General features: G+C 39.2%; 1 protein-coding gene across 6 annotated transcripts in view; it reads right to left on the bottom strand.

Moving 5' to 3' along the window:
* LOC108704157 (actin-binding LIM protein 2-like) overlaps window positions 1–22265 on the bottom strand; it is a 115548-nt gene that overhangs the window by 16225 nt on the left and 77058 nt on the right. For 3 of the 6 annotated variants that reach the window (XM_041579384.1, XM_041579385.1, XM_041579389.1), the window contains 6 exons: window positions 20071–20169; window positions 11865–11966; window positions 9976–10029; window positions 7833–7885; window positions 1817–1946; window positions 76–134 (listed from right to left, as the gene is read on the bottom strand). In XM_041579384.1, the coding sequence (XP_041435318.1) occupies window positions 76–134; window positions 1817–1946; window positions 7833–7885; window positions 9976–10029; window positions 11865–11966; window positions 20071–20169 (497 nt within the window). The remainder of the gene's footprint in view (window positions 1–75; window positions 135–1816; window positions 1947–7832; window positions 7886–9975; window positions 10030–11864; window positions 11967–20070; window positions 20170–22265) is intronic. The other 3 variants (XM_041579387.1, XM_041579388.1, XM_041579386.1) reach the window with 2 other exon arrangements.

The following is a 22265-nucleotide window of genomic DNA, read 5'->3' as shown; positions in this document are numbered from 1 at the left end:
AAAAATAAATACATAACCCCTCAATATATAAGTCCATAATTGTCATTGAATTGTCTCATACATATGGTCACTTACTCTGTTGAGTCCATTCTTCCCATAGCCAGGAAGTGATGCAGACTTGGAATAAGGCAATCCTATAGGAGGCAAACAGTTACATGGCTTATATACATTGCTTATCTACAGTGTGTGTGTAATTAATATTAATAATGACTGCCAGGCATTGGGAATAATATAATAACATAATAATGTTAACATGGTCTGAGAAGATGTTTAGATCTATCCTTTTATATATATATATATATGGCAATTGTAACATATGCTTGTGATTGGTTTTATTAAGGGGAGGGACTACATGTGCTAGTACTTAAGGAACAGAGCAAGAGAGACTAGTTGGATTCTGCCTATGACTAAGTGCTGGGTAAGCATGAAACGCGTTAGGCGTTAGAGGGGATACTATCCATGTCTTTTAACTATTGATGTGAATAAAATATATTTTTTTACCTACTAGCATGCCTTGGAGAAATTATTGAGTTTATGGTTTTACCTCTGTTTGGTCACTAGAGGTCTCCGGCATGCTTACCAGTAATATTTATTGATTCTGCTCCCAATTTGATTCTAATAGATCTATCCTTTTGCCTAGAAGATGTATTAGAGCTCACTCAACTGATTCTAGTACAAACAAAATCTAACAAAATAACTGGCTTTTTGCACAAATTCTGCATGTAGAGAGACATGGAGGGTTATTTATTAAAGTCCGAATGCCAAAAAGTCGAAAATGTTTAGTTTTTTACTATAAAAAAACAGAATTTTTCGGGATTTATGATATCTCGAGGATGGAAAAAGTCAGAATCCGAAAATCCGGCATCTCAGACCTGCTGAGGTTGTATATAAGTCAATGGAAGAAGTCCCGAAGATATCCTGATCTGCGATGAGATAAATTCGGATTTGATAAATTACTCACATGTTGCCTGGTGATTTTAATAGATTGAGCTCTAATACATCTTCTAGGCAAAAAAGAGACCCCTATAAGATATATTGGATCTAACTGTCAATTAATATCTGGCACCCGACTCCTGCATGAAGACAGAATGAAGAGATGCTGAGAGAGGAATAGTCAAGATAAACTTGATTATTTCAGAAACAGTACAGAATTTTTAATTGATTATATTTAGAAAGTTTCTTATTTCAGTATGATGAAGCGTATATTAAATTTTCATTAATGTGATAGTCCCCCTTTAACCGTTAAAGGGCATGTAAAGGCAAAAAATTAAAATCCCATTTTTACTTTCTTTAATGAAAAAGAAACCTATCTTCAATATACTTTAATTAAAAAATGTGTTTCGTTTTTATAAGAAACCTGACTGTATGCAGTGAAATTCTCCCTTCATTTACTGCTGTGGATAGGAATTGTCAGATGATCCCTAACTGCTGAGCAGGGAAACAATCATACTTATGAACAGCAGGGGGAGCCCCCGCCTTACTTCCCAGCCATGCAGAACTCAAGCAGCTTTGTTTATGACGATCCCTAAGCAGCCCAGACCACACTGAGCATGTGCACAGTCTTAGTCTTGCAAAGATGTTTAACAAAGTTACAAAATGGTGACCCCCTGTAGCCAACTTTGAAAGCATAAATTATTTGTTTGATTCGGCTTGTGGTGCAGTAAGTTCATGTTTATATTTAGTATACAAAATACAGCATTTCTAGCCTTATTCTATTTTAGACTTTACATGCCCTTTAAACCAGAGGATGGATCAGGCATCATTTATACAAGTACATTTCTGTTAAAGTTGATATAAGTTGACGTGGGCCCCTTACCTGAGTACTTAGCATCTCCCGGAATCCTCTGAGACACATCCCTGTAGTTTCTTGTACTATGGGAATCTGTATCTGTGGAATTACTATCAGCATCAATCTCCCCTTTAAGAATCAGCCAACTAGTTTTTACCTGAACAGAGAAAATAATTTAAAAATGCCTGCTGATTTAACAGAAACCAATGATATATATATAAAAATCCCAAAAGACAGCACTACCAGCATATGTATAATATTAAATCATAAAATCCGCACCAAGGGTCTTGCAAAGTGATAAAAACTGATTGTTTTATTGCATAGTATGTATCACTGACGTTTCGGTCCCCATCGGGAAATGATATATATAATATATATATATGTATACATAAACCCAACCACCCAACCCAAATGATTTCAAGTTTTCCGTAATTTAGATCTTCGTATCTTAAATCTACTAAAAAAACATATAAACATGAAATAAACCCAATAGGCTGGTTTTGCTTCCAATAAGGATTAATTGTATCTTAGTTGGGATCAAATACAAGATACTGTTTTATTATTACAGAGAATTAAAAAAAACGGAATTATTTGATTAAAATGTAGTCTATGGGAGATGGCCTTCCCGTGATTCAGAGATTTCTGTATAACAGATTCCATTCCCGCGCCATAAAGGTTTCTGCCGACTTACTGGCAAAGTGGTTTAACTGTTTTTCCCCAGTTATCTATTGGCAGCAGCACTACATTGGGGAATTTGATGCCCTTCTCCTAGTTCATAAATAACATTTTTATCCCCTAATGCTCAATGGGCTCAGCCTTACAGTTAATGGTACAATGTGAAACCTCTATCTCAGAGGATTCATGGACATACACTGTGGGGCCGATTCACTAACTTCGAGTGAAGGATTTGAAGTAAAAAAACTTCGAATTTTTGTGCTCCTCGACTATCGAATTGGCGTAAATGCGTCTGAGTAGAATGATTCGAATAGATCGAGCGCAAAAACGCTGCGACTATTCGCCATTCGATAGTCGAAGTACTGGATCGAGCACAAAAACGCTGCGACTATTCGCCATTCGATAGTCGAAGTACTGTCTCTTTTAAAAATACTTCGACGGCCTACTTCGCCACCTAAAACCTACAGAATTGCTATAAAAGCCTATGGGAAAGTCCCATAGGCTTGTTTTCCAAGTTTTTGATCGAATAAAAAGGCATTCGATCGAATGGAAATCCTTTGTGGCGAATATTCGCCAATTCGACTATTCCCCAGCGCGTAAATTCACCCGAAGTGCCTATTCGATTCTATTCCCCAGTCGAATTCCGAGGGATTTAACCCCTCGAAATTCGACCCTTGATGAATTTGCCCCTGTGTGTGTGCGGCTGCTCTCTGCACTGTTCGGTTCTGCTGCCAGTTCCGGTCCACCACTATGGGCTCAGGTCGGGAGGAGCTTTTACATTTGCCCACTTCTGAGGTCTGGCTGACATACACAACGCGGTATGTTTTTAACCCTTTTCTACACACCAGGGTGTTTACATTTTACACTTTCCCATGCACTTTTGGCACCAAACTTTGAATAGTTAAAGCGCCATCTTGTGCACTGTTTGGTTTCTGTTCCCTGAGGAAGGTTCTAGTTAGGGATGCACCAAATCCTCTATTTTGGATTCGGCCGAACCCCCGAATCCTTTGCGAAAGATTTGGCCGAATACCGAACCGAATCTGAATCCTAATTTGCATATGTAAATTGGGGTGGGAAGGGAAAAACATTTTTACTTCCTTGTTTTGTGACAAAAAGTCCCACGATTTCCCTCCCCACCCCTAATTTACATATGCAAATTAGGATTCCGATTTGGTTCGGCCAGGCAGAAGGATTCGGCCGAATCCGAATCATGCTGAAGAAGGCCAAATCCTGAATGAATCCCAAACTGAATCCTGGATTCGGTGCATCCCTAGTTCTAGTATAGAACCAAAACGTCGGATAAAATAAACCTGATTTAATCAACACAATTGCTTTTTTGTTTTTGACTTCTTCTGGGAGTGCCGACATTAGCGCATGTATAAAATTGTTCCAGATATCGTACCGGCACCAAGACTTCTACATTTTTATGGTTGTGCGTTCCATTCATCAATTATATATATATATAACACAGTGCTGTTGGTGTCCGCACTCAATTCTTTATGAGATAGAGGTGCACGATCAATATGTTTGATACAGAATGATGAAGTATTAGCACACTCTTTGATTCTTGTGAATAAAGTGTTTATTTGTAACACAGCATTGTATCCGAAGTTTCAGTCATCATGGAGGATCCCAGGAGGGATCGAAACGTCGGATACAATGCTGTGTTACAAATAAACACTTCATTCACAAGAATCAAAGAGTGTGCTAATACTTCATCATATATATATATATATATATATATATATATATATATATATATATATATATATATATATATATATATATATATATATATAACGTAGACAGAGGATCACACTCATAGGACTTAATGCAAAAATTCTGGTGTTTATTGGAGCAAAAAGCATATACCTACTATACGAGTAGTGCCGGCATCCATTGCTCTCTCTCTCTCTCTCTCTCTCTCTCTCTCTCTCTCTCTCTCTATATATATAGATATAATCGTGATATAGCCAGCGGTGCACAATCAAAAATGCATGTACAGAGTAAAGAGGATCTGCACTCACTGTATTGAAGATGAAAAAAGAATCGCTTAATACAGTGAGTGCTGACCCTCTTTACTCTGTGTATATATATATATATATATAGCCAGAAAATATGGTACAATGTTCTCAGAGGATTGCACTCACAGGATATATATATATGGGATCCGTTATCTGGAAACCTGTTATACAGAAATCTTAGAATTACGGAAAGGTCATCTCCCATAGACTCCATCCAAATAATCCGAATTTTAAAAAATGATTTCATTTTCTCTGTAATAATAAAACAGTAGCTTGTACTTGATCCCAACTAAGATATAATTAATCCTTATTGGAAGCAAAACCAGCCTATTGGGTTTATTTCATGTTTACATGATTTTCTAGTAGACTTAAGGAATGAAGATCCAAATTAAGAAAAAATCCGTTAACCGGAAAATCCCAGGTCCCGAGCATTCTGGATAACAGATCCCATACCTGTCTATGACCTGAGTTAAGTAAGTTAGGGACCGCCATATGGGGTTTACCTTAACGTGGTATGGTGGTTTCTCAACTTTATGATCATAACTTTGTAACTAAAAACCCCTGTTTTGTAAACATATGCACTTGCATTTATATTGAATTACTTATGAGACAGGGGCCCAGGGAAGTGCATTGTAAGTAGCACTTCCCTTATACTTAAATATTATATTTTATATTAGCCTTAAGAGTGCTTCCACCGCCCCCCCTAGATTTTTATGATTTTTTAGTAGACTTAAGGTATGAAGATCCAAATTACAGAAAGATCCCTTATGTGGGGGAAACCCCAGGTCCCAAGCATTCTGGATAACAGGTCTCATACCTGTATATATATATATATATATATATATATATATATATATATATATATATATATATATATATATATATATATATATACAGATATATATATATATATATGTATATATATATATATATATATATACAGATATATATATATATATATATATATATATATATATATATATATATATATATATATATATATATATATATATAAAGGTCAATTTGTATATGCATTTTGATAAAGCTCAGATTGCTAACTGAAACATCAGGTCTTTCCTCACTTAAAATAAAAACCTTTTATTTACTTTATAAGTCCTGTGTGTATATATATATATATATATATATATTCGAAGGATTTTAATCCATCAATTGAAGGATTTTCCTTCGATCAAAAAAACCTTGGAAAAGTGATGGGGAAGGTCCCCATAGGCTAACATTGTACCTCGGTAGGTGTAAACTCCCAAAGTATGTAGTCAAAGTTTTTTTTAAAGAGACAGTACTTCGACTATCGAATAGTCGAATGATTTTTAGTTTGAATCGTTCGAATCGAAGTCGAAGGTCGTAGTAGCCTATTCGATGGTCGAAGTAGCCAAAAAAATACTTCGAAATTCGAAGTTTTTTTACTTCGAATCCTTCACTCGAGCTTAGTAAATGTGCCCCAAGTCTCTCAGCAAGGTTTTTGTAATTGATGTTACGGGACTGGTCTTACTGGGAACCCGCAAGAGTAGGGTGGGACGGATTCCCAAATCCGTAGGCCAGGTTTTTCAAGAGGCCCTAGGCCTATTAGTAGATCTGATGCTGAGCAGCAGGGCTGAATGTGTGTGAGACAAATTGCTGGTGTTCTCAGCTTCAGGAGAGAAAGCAAAGCATTTATTTTGTGTTAACTAGAAGGTTGAACTATTTTTTCTTCGCTTACCTTCCGAGTGAGAGTTTTGGAACAAACGCAGGCAGGAAGCCCTAAAAAATGATCGTGGTGTGTAAAGTCGCCTCATTTGCAGCCTACCAGCGAGTGAACCCCCACAATATATATATAGTCGTATTCCAAGGAATGACGCACTCCAGGACTTCATAATGAGATCAAGCAAAGTGAGTTTTTATTTGTCAACGTTTCTGGACCTTTCTCAAGACATGTCACATGTCATTCCTTGGAATACGACTATCTACACTATATATGACACTATATAAAACTCTGCTGGATTGGAGTGCACCACAGCCTGAACTGTGTGTGTATATATATATATATATATATATATATATATATATATATATATATATATATATATATATATAGGGTTAATTACCATACGAAGGGAGAAAAAAGTTTTGCCTATAAGGTGGGACAATTTGCATGTTTCTGGCTATAATTGAGGGATATTTTAGTTTTATTACATGATGTAAGGGCTTTATGATTGTGAACTTGAGGGAATTCACTTAATAACCTATAATCTTATCTCTTTTTTTAGATACTAAATGTACAGTAACATAAACTTTTAAATGAACAGCTGCGGCTAAGGAAGCAACAAATGGCCATAGAGGGCAGCAGAACGTTACTTAGTATTTGTTTTTAGTTTTTTAACAATGTATATTGGAGGAGAGGTTGAGTTTAAATGTTAGTGTACCTCTGCAATTACTGAAAGTGACATATGGAATGAGTGTATAGTCTTAAATATTTGTATGCTGATTATGTTACGTATTCTGATGATTGTACTGACACGTCTTTTCCAATCTGACTTTTTCCTGCCATTCTCTGTATTTAAAGCATTTCTGTAGCATCTATCAGTACTTTGAGAAAGGCCTCCGAAGAGGTCGAAACGTCAGTCTCCTTGTGAATAAAAACCTTTTATATTTTTCTAAGTCCTGAGAGTGCGGACCTTATTCTGTATGATATTGTATCTATTTTTGGACACTGCACCCGGGCATATTTGAATTCTGTGACGTGAGTGCCGACTCCTCCATGAACTATATATATATATATCTCTTTCACAGCTACAAAAACATTTTCAGGTGTCATGCCATTCTGCATCTTGGAAGGGGCAGCCCTGCAACAGTATCAGCTTTTCCAAGTAATACTTGGGGTTAGAGTAATAGCATAGATACAGCAGATTGTCCTAAAATGCACAAAGTTTAGTGGGTTGAATAAGTCTGATGGGAAAGCCAGTGAATCCTCTGCAATAAAGCATCTGACAAAGACACAAAGCTAAAGAAGAATAAAGGGTGGGGGAGATGACGCTGCACTTTTATAGAAACAAGAATCAGGTCACTGTAGCAGGAAAACTCAATAAAACAATATGCCTCTCCGTGTTGTGAATATTAAGAGGAAAAAGGCAGAAAAGATTCAAACAGGATAGTCGTGGTGCAGTGATGTTACTAGAAGTTACTGGGCCCCACAGAAAATTCATTTTAGAGCCCAATACATCCAGAGTTTGTCCTGTTTTGAAATTGCCCTTTATCTGGGCCTCATGGGGCACCTATATCTCCTGGGCCCCCTACAGCCGCAGGGTCTGCTTCCTCTGCATTTACAGCTCTGTTCCGGTGATTTTTACCTTCCTGCTGTCTGGATCTAAATTGATTTGGTCTCCCTCAGATCTTCTTGATGCTGAAAGAGAACACGTAGGAAGAATGAATCAAACAACAAGCAAATAACACACGGGAAAGAAGGGTTCATTAATGAAGTTTCTCTGCAAGTGATCTAGAGCAAAATCAGATTAACGATAGGTCATTTTATTTGGGGTATCTGTCCCTCCACCTGCAGGTATATTACATGTCCTACTTCTAGTAGTGCCGAATAGTGTGGGTTTCTGACTATATTAGTAACATTTGGTCATATGTTTACAATGGTAGATATAAAGCATCACTATAATTACTTTAATTTATAAGGCTGATGGAAGTCACAAGTCCACTATCAGTAAATATTGACAATACTATACCCTCTTCCTGCTTTGGCCAACAGAATGACCATATTTTTAAAGCCAATACAACTATCAGGCTTTGGCATTCTGTTGGTAACTTTAATGTGTGTTGACACCAGATGGCAGCATTACACGTTGGATCCAAAAGTCTCTCGGAGCCCAGAGACTGAGGTGCAGAGCACAAGCCTGGGCAAATGGAGCACTCTCTCACTATCCACATACAAACTTTACTGAGGTCAAGAGCATAGATAACTATGTGCTTACTAAATGAATCATCTTTCCCCTTAAACTGACTTCACATAACATCAATTATGAAAATGTCCTTAAAGGGCATGTAAAGGCAAAAATAAATGTACTTTCTTTAATGAAAAAGAAACTTATCTCCTATATACCTTAATTAAAAAATGTGTACCGTTTTTATAAGAAACCTGACTGTATGCAGTGAAATTCTCCCTTCATTTACTGCTGTGGATAGGAATTGTCAGACGGTCCCTAACTGCTGAGCAGGGAAACAATCATACTTATGAACAGCAGGGGGAGCCCCCACCTTACTTCCCAGCCATGCAGAACTCAAGCAGCTTTGTTTGTTTCCCTGTTTTAATCATTTATGATGTTTCCTAAGCAGCCCAGACCACACTGAGCATGTGTGTAGTCTTGGTCTTGCAAAGATGTATAACAAAGTTACAAGATGGTGACCCCCTGTAGCCAACTGGAAGGGTTAAAGAGAATATTCTTTGCTTCCTTGTTTGTGAGACCAAAAGTCTAGGATTTGGTTCAGCCAGGGATTGGATTGGGACAAATCCTGGAATCGGTGCATCCCTACTATACAGTACAACACCAATTACATTTAGTACTTAAAGTAACAAAAAAAATTAAAGGGCATTAAAGTAATGAAAATTTAATGTACTGTTGCACTGTACTGGTTAAACGGGCAGCCATTCAAAACTGAAAAAGGAGAAAAAGCACAGGATACACAGCAGATAACATAAGATCTGTAGTATATAAAGGGATTCTTCAGGACTTATCTGTTATCTACTGTGTATCCTGTGCTTGAATGGCTGCCCCCATGGCTACACAGCAGCTTGTTTATATAAACTATAGTAGTACTTATCTGTTATCTACTGTGTATCCTGTGCTTGAATGGCTGCCCCCATGGCTACACAGCAGCTTGTTTATATAAACTGTAGTAGTACTTATCTGTTATCTACTGTGTATCCTGTGCTTGAATGTCTGCCCCCATGGCTACACAGCAGCTTGTTTATATAAACTATAGTAGTACTTATCTGTTATCTACTGTGTGTCCTGTGCTTGAATGGCTACCCCATGGCTACACAGCAGCTTGTTTATATAAACTATAGTAGTACTTATCTGTTATCTACTGTGTATCCTGTGCTTGAATGGCTGCCCCCATGGCTACACAGCAGCTTCTTTTCATAAACTATAATTGTTTTGCTGAAATAAACATATCAGTTTTGCCAGTGCAGGGCACCAGTACATTATATTGTCTTTCCTTTAAAACACTTTAATTTTTTGGTGTTACTGTTCCTTTAATGTTTGTGAGAGAGGGCCCTTGATTTACTTTTTTCTGGTGGGCCCTAACAATATACCAGCCCATGGCAAAGGAACCCCTATAAATAAGCAATAGAAGTATGGAAAGTGCCGACTTAGGAAGTTAAAAAGGCAAAAAGGATGATTAAGTGGCTGGATAATAAGTTAGTATCTCCCATTGTGGTTAAGCGGAAGGAAAAAGAGGAGCAAAGCAGAAAGCAGACTGTACCATGCTGTTTGTAGATAGGGGGTTTCCTATAGATGTTATCTTTAACTCCAGAGTCTATAGAAGAGAAAAGGAAAGAATAAAAGTATGAGGAAAAAAAAGGCTGCAACTAATTTTCCTACCACAGCAAAAGCAAAGGCTGGTGATACATCACATGTGAAAAATGAGATATATTTGCTAAATCCGTTAGTACATGAAGGAAGCAGCAAAACTGTTACATACATGGCAACAATCCTGAGGGGCAATTGTGGCCCCCTTCCTTCAAAATGCCCCTTCATTTTTTGTTGTACAAATGGCATTGTTGACAGGTATGTACAGGCAAATAAAAAACAGGATAAAAAATATAGGTAAATAATTATGAATATCTCTATCAAAAGCAGGGGTGCACCAAAGCCACTATTTTGGATTCGGCCAAACCCTGAATCCCCGTGAAAGATTCAGGCGAATACCGAACCAAATCCTAATTTGCATATGCAAATAGGGGTGGAAAGGGGAACATTTTCTTGTTTTGTGACAAAAAGTCACACGCTTTCCCTCCCCGCCACTAATTTGCATATGCAAATTAGGATTAGGAATCGGTTTGGCCGGGCAGAAGGAATTGGCCGAATCTGAATCCTGCTGAAAAAGGCCGAATCCTGAACCAAATCCTGGATTTGGTGCATCCCCAATCAAAAGCCATATCTGAAGATGACTGGCCGGAAGTTTAGCAATTTGCTTGAGCAGTTCCTAAAGAAGAAGTAGACCCTGCAAATGCTGGGGGGCCCAGGAGGTAGAGGAGGCCAAGTGGGTAACTGATAAGTAGATCCAATATATATTTATGAAAACCTTTTTATTTCCATTGAAATATAATTTTGATATGGGGGCTCAGTAATTCCTAGCATAGGGTGAAATATAAAAGTTATATCAGTTGGGACTCGATGTTCTGGGAGGCTTGAATTCCCTGTAACATGAGTAAATTCCCTGTAATGAGTAAAGGGGCTTCCCATTTGAGAATTTACTGTGAGACCCAAGAGAAGAGCCTACAGGGAAATCCAGAAATGTTCTTACAGCAATAATTAACCTTAGGCTATGGGCACACGGAGCTTGTAGGCTCTGCTTTTCTCAGCCTGTGTATTGCAGATCAACTCTGTGCCCCATCTTAACTGATTTGGATGAAATCACACGCAGTGGAACGGAAGTAGAGGTCACCCTAAATACAAGGCAGAGGCATCATCAGGCTGACTCCCTCTTCACTCCGCAGTACATGACTACACAAGCACAAGCAGCTTAGATGAATGGAGTAGGGACATGGAGCACATCAGCTTCTCTCACCTTGTAAAAATATGTAGAGAGCAGCGGAGCCTACAGCCCGTGTGTTCACAGCCTTAGAGCAATGCTTAGCCCCTGCTTTTACAAAAAAAGTGCTCATTCAAAAAGCCAGGGTCAAGCAGGCAAGAGCAAGCCCTTTCTCATAGGGCAGATATTCTCTAACTTGAATGATTTAGGGGACATTTGGGAGATGCCATCCCCTGTCCTTCATGAATGCAGTGCTGATGAACACAGGCAATGATGTATTCATAACATCAATGCAGCTCTAGGTACAGAGATCTGTGGACACCGTGAAAAAAACATCACTAATTACATCCATTCTTTTGCACTCTGCAACCTGCCCTGCACTGAATTTAGCAAACGAGCCCCTTATTTTGGTACGGTGTGAAAATCTCTTCTAATTCTCTTTCCTCTGGTTTCTCCTGCCATCTGTTAGAACACTTGCTTATTAATTGGATAATTAAAAAAGGTAAAAAAAATAAAAACATCAATCTTATAAGATACTTCGTTTTTTCGACATAAGTAAAACTACATTTTTTCCCTTTTCCTGGGTGGAAAATCAAAGCTGTGAATTAATGGCCTACCTGGGATATGGAAATGCCTAGGCGCTTGCTGATAGGAAGAAGATGAAGATTTGCTGTCTGAACACATGGATAGACTGGGTGTGCTCCGGCCACTTTCACTGCCTCCAGTAGAAAAAAAAGCAAAGAAAAGAGATAAAAGCAAGGAGAGAAATAAAGTGCTTAGCAACGGGACCCATATAAAGAGGAAAGACCCATGGAAGGTTTCTCCCAGTGGGTAGGGTTGCCACCTTTTCTGGAAAAAAAATACCGGCCTTCCTATATATTTATCTTTTTTCCCTATTAATAACATTGGGATCAACCATCATCTTTACCAGCCAGGTGGCAACCCTACCAGTGGGCCTTACTGAAAATAAACAGACGTCTCACCGGGGGCAACTGAACCTGAAACTGGACAGAAAGTGACTTTTTCAAGAAGTAGAAGGGAGAGAAATGTTTCAATAGCAAATGACATAGTACATTTATCTTGTCTAATAACTAACATCAGGGGAGTTATTTATTGAAGTCTGAATGGCAAAATCTCGAAAAATTCAAGTTTTTTTTACTATAAAATCTTAATTTTTTGTGGGAAAAAAAACTCTCAAATTTTTCGAGATTTATTATACCCTAAGGATGGAAAAAGTCAGAATCCGAAAATCCGGCATCTCTGCCAAGGTTGTATATAAGTCAATAGGAGAAGTCCCTATCCTATTTGGAAGTTTCTGTGGTTTGCTCTGAAATTATCCTGAAAATACAACTATTTCTGACTTTTCGGACAAAAATTGGAAAAATTCAGGCTTTTCGGTAAAAAGCATGAAAAAATTGTATGAATCGGGTTTTCGCTCGATTTGATCACGTTCGTTCCCGATCCGATTAAATCATGATTTCTTAATGACTAAAAAAGGTCCGATCGTGGATTCTAGTTTGCGCTGACTTTTTTTATTTAAATACTCAGAAAAATTTGGATTTTCATAAATAAGGCCCCAGGTGTGTAACATCTGATCTACTACTCTACCACCTGAAGGCTACTGTGGGATTGAGAGTCACAGAGCAACAGGACTTTCATGGACGATATTATGATTGTTACATTCCCCTTGATTCTGCCTATGACTAAGTGCTGGGTAAGCATGAAACGCATTAGGCGTTAGAGGGATTACTATACATGTTTTTTAACTACTGATGTGAATAAAATATTTTTTTATTGAATAGCATGCTTTGGAGAAATTATTGAGATTGTGGTTTTGCCTCTTTTTGGTCACTAGAGGTCTCCAACATGCTTACTAATAGTATTTACTACTTCTGCTCCCAATTTGATTTAAATAAGACATTCCCCTTGGTGCCTGATTTGTCTAACACCAGCAGAATACTGTTAGACTTAGAAAATGAGCTGCTAAAGACTGTATTCCAGACTTCTTGCCATGTGATAATGACCCTACAAAAGCAAAATTCTACTTCTTTTATAACAAGTACATTAACCATGCACAAATAACTATTATCCATGCATTAGACTTCAACATACAATGTAAGTAATAGACACAAGGCATCTGTCTCTGCTTAGTACAAAGATCTAGAGGAGGATTCACAAAAGTGTCCGTAAAATAAGTAACCTAGAAGTGGCGGGTGAAAAATTTCTAAAATGTCATACGAATGGCAAATTCACAAGTGAGTGTTTTGAAAAGACAATTAGGGATGGGCGAATTCGACCCGTTTCACTTCGCCAAAAATTTGCCACCGGCGAAATGTCGCCGATGCCCATTAAAGTCTATGGGCGTCGAAAAAATTGTCGCGCAACGATTTTTTTTTCTTGACGTGTGTCTTTTCTTTTGTCGCACAACGCCATACAAGTTTATGGGCGTCATTTCCACTGCGAAAAAATTCGCCCGTCCCTAAAGACAATTTGACCGACATTTTTATTTTGGAGAGTCTAATGTGTTAGTAAAATTGTCAGCAAAACAAATGAGTTTACGAGCAATTCATAAAAATGTCGGGAAAAGTGGCGCAGAAAAAAACACTTTTAATGGCACTATTTCAAAGGCAGAAATGTAGCTCAGAAAAAGTTTCAAATTTGAGGCCTCAATTACCAAACATGGGGCAAGGTGCAAAATGTTTGTGAATAAGACCGACTACTTCTCATGGTGTAGGATAAACACTATGGGGCAAATTTACTAAAGGGCATCGCTAGTGAACATTCGCCAGAAATACCATCTGCAGGGACATCGCTTATTCAGGCATAGAGGACAGTTCGCTAGTGTTAGAGTACATCGCTAACGAAGTTTCATGCCCTTTCGCCAGGTGAATTTTCTCTCTGGCGAACGATCATTAATCCGCAACTAGTGATGCGTGAATTTGCGAAAAATTTGACGCCCGCGAAAAAAGAATTTTCGTGGGCGTTTTCACGAATTTATTCGCTGGCGGTGAATCGTGCAAATTCGCCGCAAATTCGCGCCTGGCGAATAAATTCGCCCATCACTATCCGCAACTCAAGAGTCAAAGTTACATCCTCCTCAATCTTATGTCAGTGACATCATATCCTGTATGTTATAAAGAAAAGAGACAAAATGCTGGCGTTTTTTGATTTTTTAAAGTGGGATTGTGTTTAAAAGTTGTAACTGTTAAATATTTTTGTTTTAATATTTTTTTTAACCATTTGAGGGGCATGGCACATTTGTTTTAGGGTGGGCTCATGTGTAGGACATTAGAGGATCTCTTTTGTCTTTATTTTGCTTCCCTTGTAATAATAAGTGGCCACTTCAAGCATTTGCACCAACATCTCTAATAAAGACATATCTACAACCTATATGTACCTGCCCTATTTAAACTGACCCACGCGTAAGAGTACTAACGAAGTTTTGTTAGGCAGAAATTAATGCTAACGAAAATTCATTATGAAATGCTCGCGCTGAGGAATTTACACTAGCGAAACTTCGCCAGCGTTTGGCTGCCAAGACGCAACTTTGCATTTTGATGAATTAGCGAAGTGGTAGTGAATTTGTGCCTGACGAAGTGGAGCAAAGTGTGGCGAAGCCTTCCTACGAGAAAATTCGCCCTTTAGTGAATTTCCCCCTATTTATGCAGTATTTTGGATAGGATTAGTTAGTTAGGAATGCTGATCTTTACTAATGGTAACCAATCTGCAGACTGGCTTTTATAATGTCACAGAGCTGGTTCACAGCCGATGCACAACAATTAGCCAAACTATATTGAATGGAATGGTTAAGGGCATAGACACACGCTCAGATTCGGGGAGATTAGACGCCCATCGACAAATATCCTCTTCTTCGGGGCGACTTATCTCCCCAAACTGCCTCCCTCCGGCTAGATGGCAATCGCCAGCTGGATGGCAATCAGTGAGCTTCGTTTGCAGAAGTCGCCCAAAGTTGCCTCACGAGGCGACTTCGGAAAACAAAACGCTCCGAGTGCCATCCCACAGGTGATTTAGATTCTAGCCGGTGGGAGGCAGTTTGGGGAGATCAGTCGCCCCAAAGAAGAGACGATTTATCGCCGGATGACTAAATCTCCCCGAATCTGAGCGTGTGTCTCTGCCGTTAATCTATCACAGTGCTAAAAGCTTTCAGGTGCAGAAAATGATCTTATAATAAAATTAGCTCCACACGTATAAGTAATTATCCTTTTTCTTAAATACTAAGAATTACTAAAAAAAATTCTATGGTGGATGTCCATTAATACAATCGGCCCACCACAGTGAATGACGGCAGCATTCTGTTCTAACCCTATATATTTTGTTATCTAATCTTAGTTCTGGGATTTAGTTGCCTTTTAGGATCAATATTTTCTTCATTGTTCTCTGAGCCCTTTAGGGCAATTTTAGATGAAGGAGATGAGTCTCAAAAGAAAACAACAGACAACAATAATGACATTGCTTGTTGAGACCAGAGGCAGAGGCTTCCCATGTTCTCTCTTGTCTACCATAAGTAGGGTGGGACAGATATCCCACAATAACTCTGGTTAGGATTCCATATATTATTAGTGTTGTTGGATGCAGCCTCACTAGTAAAATGGTTTTAAATCTGATCCACTTATAACATGAAACTGAAATATAGTTGGAGATTATGGCTAGATCTCCACATTGAAGTGGGCGATATCGGGCTCATCCGATCGTGGGAGAATATTCACCCTTTTTTATCAGGCAATGATGGGTTAATTTATTCGCCAGGCTCGAATCTGTGGCGAATTTCCAGGGGTACCTGACTCGACTTACAGAATGATTCATTATCTTTTTATATTTTCGTCTATTGTAATTGTTGGTAGTTGGTAGAAAAATAAAATCTTAAAAAAAGTAGATTGGCTATTGATATAACTGTATTTGTATTGTCACTTAACCAGTGCTATACATTAGTATATTCTCTCCCCCAGTTAATAAGCAAAAATGTAATATACAGGTATGGGATCTGTTATCCAGAATGTTCGGGACCTGGGGTTTTCCAGATAATGGATCTTTCTGTAATTTGGATCTTCATATCTTAAGACTACTAGAAAACCATGTAAACATCAAATAAACCCAATAGGCTGGTTTTGCTTACAATAAGGATTAATTATATCTTGGTCTGGATCAAGTATAAGGAACTGTTTTATTATTATTATTACAGAGATAAAGGAAATAATTTTTTTAAATAAATTTGGATTATTTGGATAAAAAGGAGTCTATGGGAGATGGCCCCCATGTAATTCGGAGCTTTCTGGATAATGGGTTTCTAGATAATGGGATCCATACCTGTATATATTAATAAAGTTCATTGTCTTATATGCTAATAAGACATTCTAAGATGCCAGGTGAAATGAAAGCAGGATGAGTACAGTGGCACCAAACTGACTGCCACTCCAAAAGCTGGTCTTAAATATTCCACAAATCCGCGATTAACTGTAGCGCTAGTCTACACCATTTGTACAAACTGATTATATATCTATACACTTGCCCAACCTGAACCCGCTAGGTGAGAGCCGAACCCGGACTCACTGGCCCTCTATAAATCCCTCCCTTCCCGCTGCTGAAACCTTCCGGCAATGCCCCAATCTTAGGCCCAATACCCACGAAACCCACGTCACTCCGGAGCACATATTAACCAGATATGGGGAAATCCTTATAATAAACAACAGGAGGTGAGGGGGAATGTAGCCTGGAATCAGCCCAGGTATCCAGACAGGGTTCCCGCAAACAGCCCGCGTTGTCAGGGGACAACGGTCTTTCCACCCAAAACACGACAACCTTGTGGGTATTACGCGGGTACCCGACACAATGCAGGACTCTAATCTCTAATACATGTACAGTATAATGGGGGTCTTCATTTCCTAACAGACAAATAAGACACTGGAAATAAACACTATACACAACACTAGTAATGGGCGACTTTGGGCCGTTTCGCTTTGCCGAAAAATTAGCGAATTTCCTGCAAAATGGGGAAACTTTGTGAAACGGAGCCGGCGTCACATTTTTTGCTGCGGTTTCACTAATTTATTCGCTGGCGTTGAATCGCGGGAATTTGCCAGGAATTTGCACCTGGCGAATAAATTCTCCCACCACTACACAATGCAGAAAGGTTGTAAGTGGCAGTTAATTATTTGTTAGAGACATCACTCCATTACATTTAGCTGGCAATCTGAGGTCCAACATGCAAGATTAACGCAGCATTTCATGATTATAAGGAATATTTAGGATGGCACTTTAAACAGGACAGTAGTTCTCTGACAGCAGGGCTGCTACTGCAATTGGGAAATTGGGATCACAAGTCTAGTAACAAATCAGCGTTTTGCTTGTTACAGCAGGACAGTGTATATTACATTCTAAGCAACTTTTCAATTGGTTTTCATTATTGATTTTTGATATTTTTATAGTTATTTGCCTTTTTCTTCTGACTCTTTGCAGCTTTTAAATGGGCGTCGCTGACCCCTTCTAAAAAACAAATGCTCTGTAAGGCTACAAATGTATTGTTATTGTTACTTTTTATTACTGATCCTTCTATTGAGGCCTCTCCTATTCATATTCCAGTCTCTTATTCAAATCCATGCATGGTTGCTAGGGGAATTTGGCCCCTAGTTACCAGCAGGTCTGGACTGAGAATAAAAATAGGCCCTGGCATTTCAGGTACACAGAGGCCCAATCAATCAGCCCACACAGAGGCTTAATCAGCCCCCACCAGCCCACTAACTAGTAAGTTTCTATGGGACTTTATAGCAGCCCCTCTGGCATTTGCCAGAAACCGCAGATTGCCAATCCGGGCCTGGTTACCAGATTGTTTAAGATGCAAATTGAAAAACTGCTGAATAAAAAGCTAAATAACTCAAAAACCTTCAATAACAAAAAATGAAAACAAATTGCAAATAGTCTTAGAATATCACTCTGTACATCATACTACATGTTATCTCAAACATCCCCTAAATACAGTTTTACTTTCTTTTAGACATTATGCGCTAAAACTTCTAACAAGAGGTTTGCCATAGAGGATAATTTAATAACAGTTGCAAAGTTTGCCCCAGGCCTAGGAACCCACAGCAATTAATCAGCAGGTACAATTTACCTGGTTACCTGTACTAAAAGAAACATTGAACAGGTTGCTACTACTAGAAATGGCACACATTTTGCTACTCTTATTATATCAGTAGCAATATAATAAATAGTGATGGGCGATTTTCTCCCGTTTTGCCGAAAAATGGCGGAAAATGCGTGAAACTCAATTTTGCCGCTTACGTCAATTTTGACACCAATGTTAAAGTCAACAGGCGTCCGAATTGTGTTGACACGCAACGTTTTTGAAGTGAGCGACTTTTCCGACACGCATCCAAATTTTTTTGAAGCTGACGAATTTCCGGCCGCCAATTTTTGCTGGAGTTTCTCAAATGAATTCGCCGGCGGAGAAACACGGAAATTCGCTGCAAATGCGTGCCTGCCAAATTTATTTGCCCATCGCTATATTAGACCCATAAGATGTTTTGGATCATCAGCTCTTTTCATCAGATGGAATCTACGGTGGAGAAAGGAATATCCGAAGCCCTAAATTGTGAAAAGGTTTATTAACACAGGTAACTATTAAAACAAAGGAAACGTTATAATAAAGACTGAACAAAAGGGATACTGAAAGTGTAATATCCAATTTATAAAACAGAATCCAATATTTTCACTACCAAAGTTAGAGGGGGGTTTGGCTTGACAGAAGACACAGAGGCAACAAATGTTGCTGATATTTTAAGCAGTGGCTAATGGGACCTACTGAAAAACTACATATCATCCCCTTTAATGTCTTGTTTGGATGTACAATCCAAAAGTGACCAGACAATGTAGAGCCCACCAAGAACTTCACAATGAGTTAGAGCATAGTTGGGTTGCAGGGCATTCTGATATTATTCAGTGTTTCCTTTATATTAACAATGACCTGCAGATAAAGCAAGAATTTCCACCCTCTGGTCCTCCACCTACTGGTCAACTGCACCTCCAGGCTGACTAGAAAGTCCAGGTGCTGTTGTTAAACCTCAAGAAGAGTTGCAACCTTTACCCATAGGAATATATACCAAATATCAAAGGTAGCAGAAGAGTTCAGAAAAATACTTTACTGTTCTTCTGTAGGACACCATGTCATGATGAAATAATTGTCCCACTATTAATGAATGAAATGTTGCTTTAATGAAAGTGGAAGATACTTAAGACAAGCTCACAACTTAAAAAAGAAGGAAAGCCACAGAGACAGTTTGTTGCCTATAGATTAGCCACAATAGTGCAAGCTATAACACTGTATTTATTCTGCAGAATGCTTTACCATATCTTAGTTAACTGCTCTAGAAGCTCTCTCTGTTTGTTTAGGATAGCAGCTGCCATATTAGCTGGGTGTGACATCACTTCCTGCCTGATTACAGCAGGAGAGGAAGGGAGGGAGAGGGAGCAAACTGAGCATGCTCAAGCCCTAGCCCTGGAGGTTTAAGCTGAAAACAGGAAGTCTGATACAGAAGCCCATGAGTACACAATAGAAGGAAAGAAATGTGGTGTTTCTTTTGACAAAGGACTCAGAGCAGCATTACTTTGAGGGTTTACTGGTGTATTTATATAGACCTTTCTGATAAAGATTACTTACTTTTAATCTTTCCTTCTCCTTTAAATGAAACACAATGGAGTAAAAAAAGGTGCAAAATCCAAGAGCCATGCAGCCACATAAATAAAAAAAAAGTCCAAACAGTGACAGGTTTACTACAGGAATGACATGCCAGGTAGCAATCCTGTCCTTACCTTTGAAGAAAGGGATGTAATGATGCCTGAATGTAGATGTAGGGCTTGTGTGTTGGGACAAGGAGATGCAGCTGCTGGTACCAAAAGGCAGGGTACCAGCTGATAAGGCAACAGAGAGTAAATGAAGAGAAAGGGTTTAGTTTCTTTGGGTGGAACCCATGCAGCACAGCTAGCAGAAGTATGTTCTACAGCAGGTAAAGGCAACCTTCCAGCTCTAGCTGTGGGGAGAACTGTTTCTGCAGCAGCCGGAGAGTGGATTATTGCCTGTTCTACAGCACTGGAAACAATATGGTGAGCAAAGGGTTCATCCAATCAAAATACATGGGAACATGCAGTATTTGCCAATGCCTTTTTAGCAAAATACCAGCATAATGTGATGACTAAGCTACAACATTGTGATATTTGATTAGTAACAAACTTTTTCCCTACACCTTGCAAAATTTCAAAATGTAAACCCCAACATAGGACACGAGATTTGGAGATAACGTCTACATTATCAATTGTTAATACATAGGAGTACTTCTTCGGCCCCTGGCTTAAGGCATAGAATATCCCCCTAAGAAGGAGGACCTAAGAAGACCTCAACGTTTATTATTAGAATCCTTTAGGTTATCAGTAAATTGCATTGAGTTAATTCTACTTCTTCCTGCCTTTACAATGTAGGTGGAACTAAAATATTCAAGTTTTTAACTCATAGATTGCATCTCCAAAGAGGCATCACCTGAAAATTGTTCTCTGTGTACCTTATTCAATCAGTGTGCTCATAAGTGCATCGTCTCTCTCTAGCTCAAAGCAACTTTCTTAGCCTTTCTTAAGGTGGCCATACACGGGCCGATAAAAGCTGCCGACAGACCAAGTCGGCAGCTTATTGGCCCGTGTATTGGGCCCCCCGACAGCTTCCCCGATCGAGACCTGGCCGAAAGTCGGCCAGATCTCGATCGGATGGGACAAAGAATCCCGTCGGATCGCGGCCACATCTGTTTGTTGATGCGGTCCCGCAATCCGACCCCCATTCCCATTCGTTAGGATCCGATTGTTGGACCCTAGGGCCCACGATCAGATCAGCCGATATTGCCCACCTCAAGGTGGGCATATCGGAGAGAGATCCGCTCGTTGGTCGACATTGCCAAACGAGCGGATCTCTCCGTGTATGGCCACCTTTAGACACACTGTTTACCCTAGGAATAAGTGCTTTTCTCCAGGTTAATGATCAGTATCAGGTCCATGACAAATGTACTTGATGGTACTCACTTTCGGCCAGAGACACACTCTCAGATTTGGGGAGATTAGTCACCCAGTGACAAATCTCCTCTTCTTCGGGGCAACTAATCTCCCCAAACTGCCTCCCACCGGCTAGAATGAAAATCGCCGGCGGGATGGCAATCGTTGCGCTTTGTTTTTCCGAAGTCGCCCAAAGTTGCCTCACGAGGAAAGTTCTGGTGACTTCTGAATCTAAAATCTAAATCGCCGGTGAGAGGCAGTTCGGGGAGATTAGTCCCCGAAGAAGATGCGATTTATCGTTGGGCGACTAAATCTCCCCCGAATCTGAGCGTGTGTCTCTGCCCTAAATCTCCCCAAATCTGAGTGTGTGTCTCTGCCCTAAGGGTCATTTTATAGCAGGCAAGTGAGAGCATTAGTTTATTACATATACTTATACATCACATAATCCAGTTATGATCCAGACAATATTTTTCAGCTCTCTGCTGTATGTGTGTCAGTAACAGAGATTGCATCAGGAGAGTTACATTCGTGAAGAGACAAATTAAATAAAGAGATTTAGGTGTTAGCAGTGCAATCTAATAGCCGGCAGGGACGGAGATTTATGTTTCTGCAGAATTTTATGGCGTGGAGAGCTTAATGCACCAATAAGACAACAAAAACATTAAAGGAAAAGTTTAGTAAAGTTACATTTTTTTAAAGCAGTACATTTTAAAGCAGCGGTAGCTGATATTAGTTTCTGCTAGCCTGAATACCATTGCTTTTCAAGGAATATTATAAACACAGTCTTACATTAATATTAATGGCCAACTCCATTTGCGCATTCTTTGTCGTGAAGGTGGCCATACACATAGAGATTCGGCTTGTTTGGCGATTTCACCAAATGAGGGGATGTCTCCCCAATATGGCCACATATAGGCGATATCAGGCTGATCCGATTGCGGGCCCTAGGGCCCAACGATCGGATCATTATGCAG

The sequence above is a fragment of the Xenopus laevis genome, chromosome 1S (assembly GCF_017654675.1).
Source record: "Xenopus laevis strain J_2021 chromosome 1S, Xenopus_laevis_v10.1, whole genome shotgun sequence".
Taxonomy (NCBI): domain Eukaryota; kingdom Metazoa; phylum Chordata; class Amphibia; order Anura; family Pipidae; genus Xenopus; species Xenopus laevis.
The sequence above is the reverse complement of the archived record's forward strand: the minus strand, read 5'-3'. Positions and strand labels throughout refer to the sequence as shown.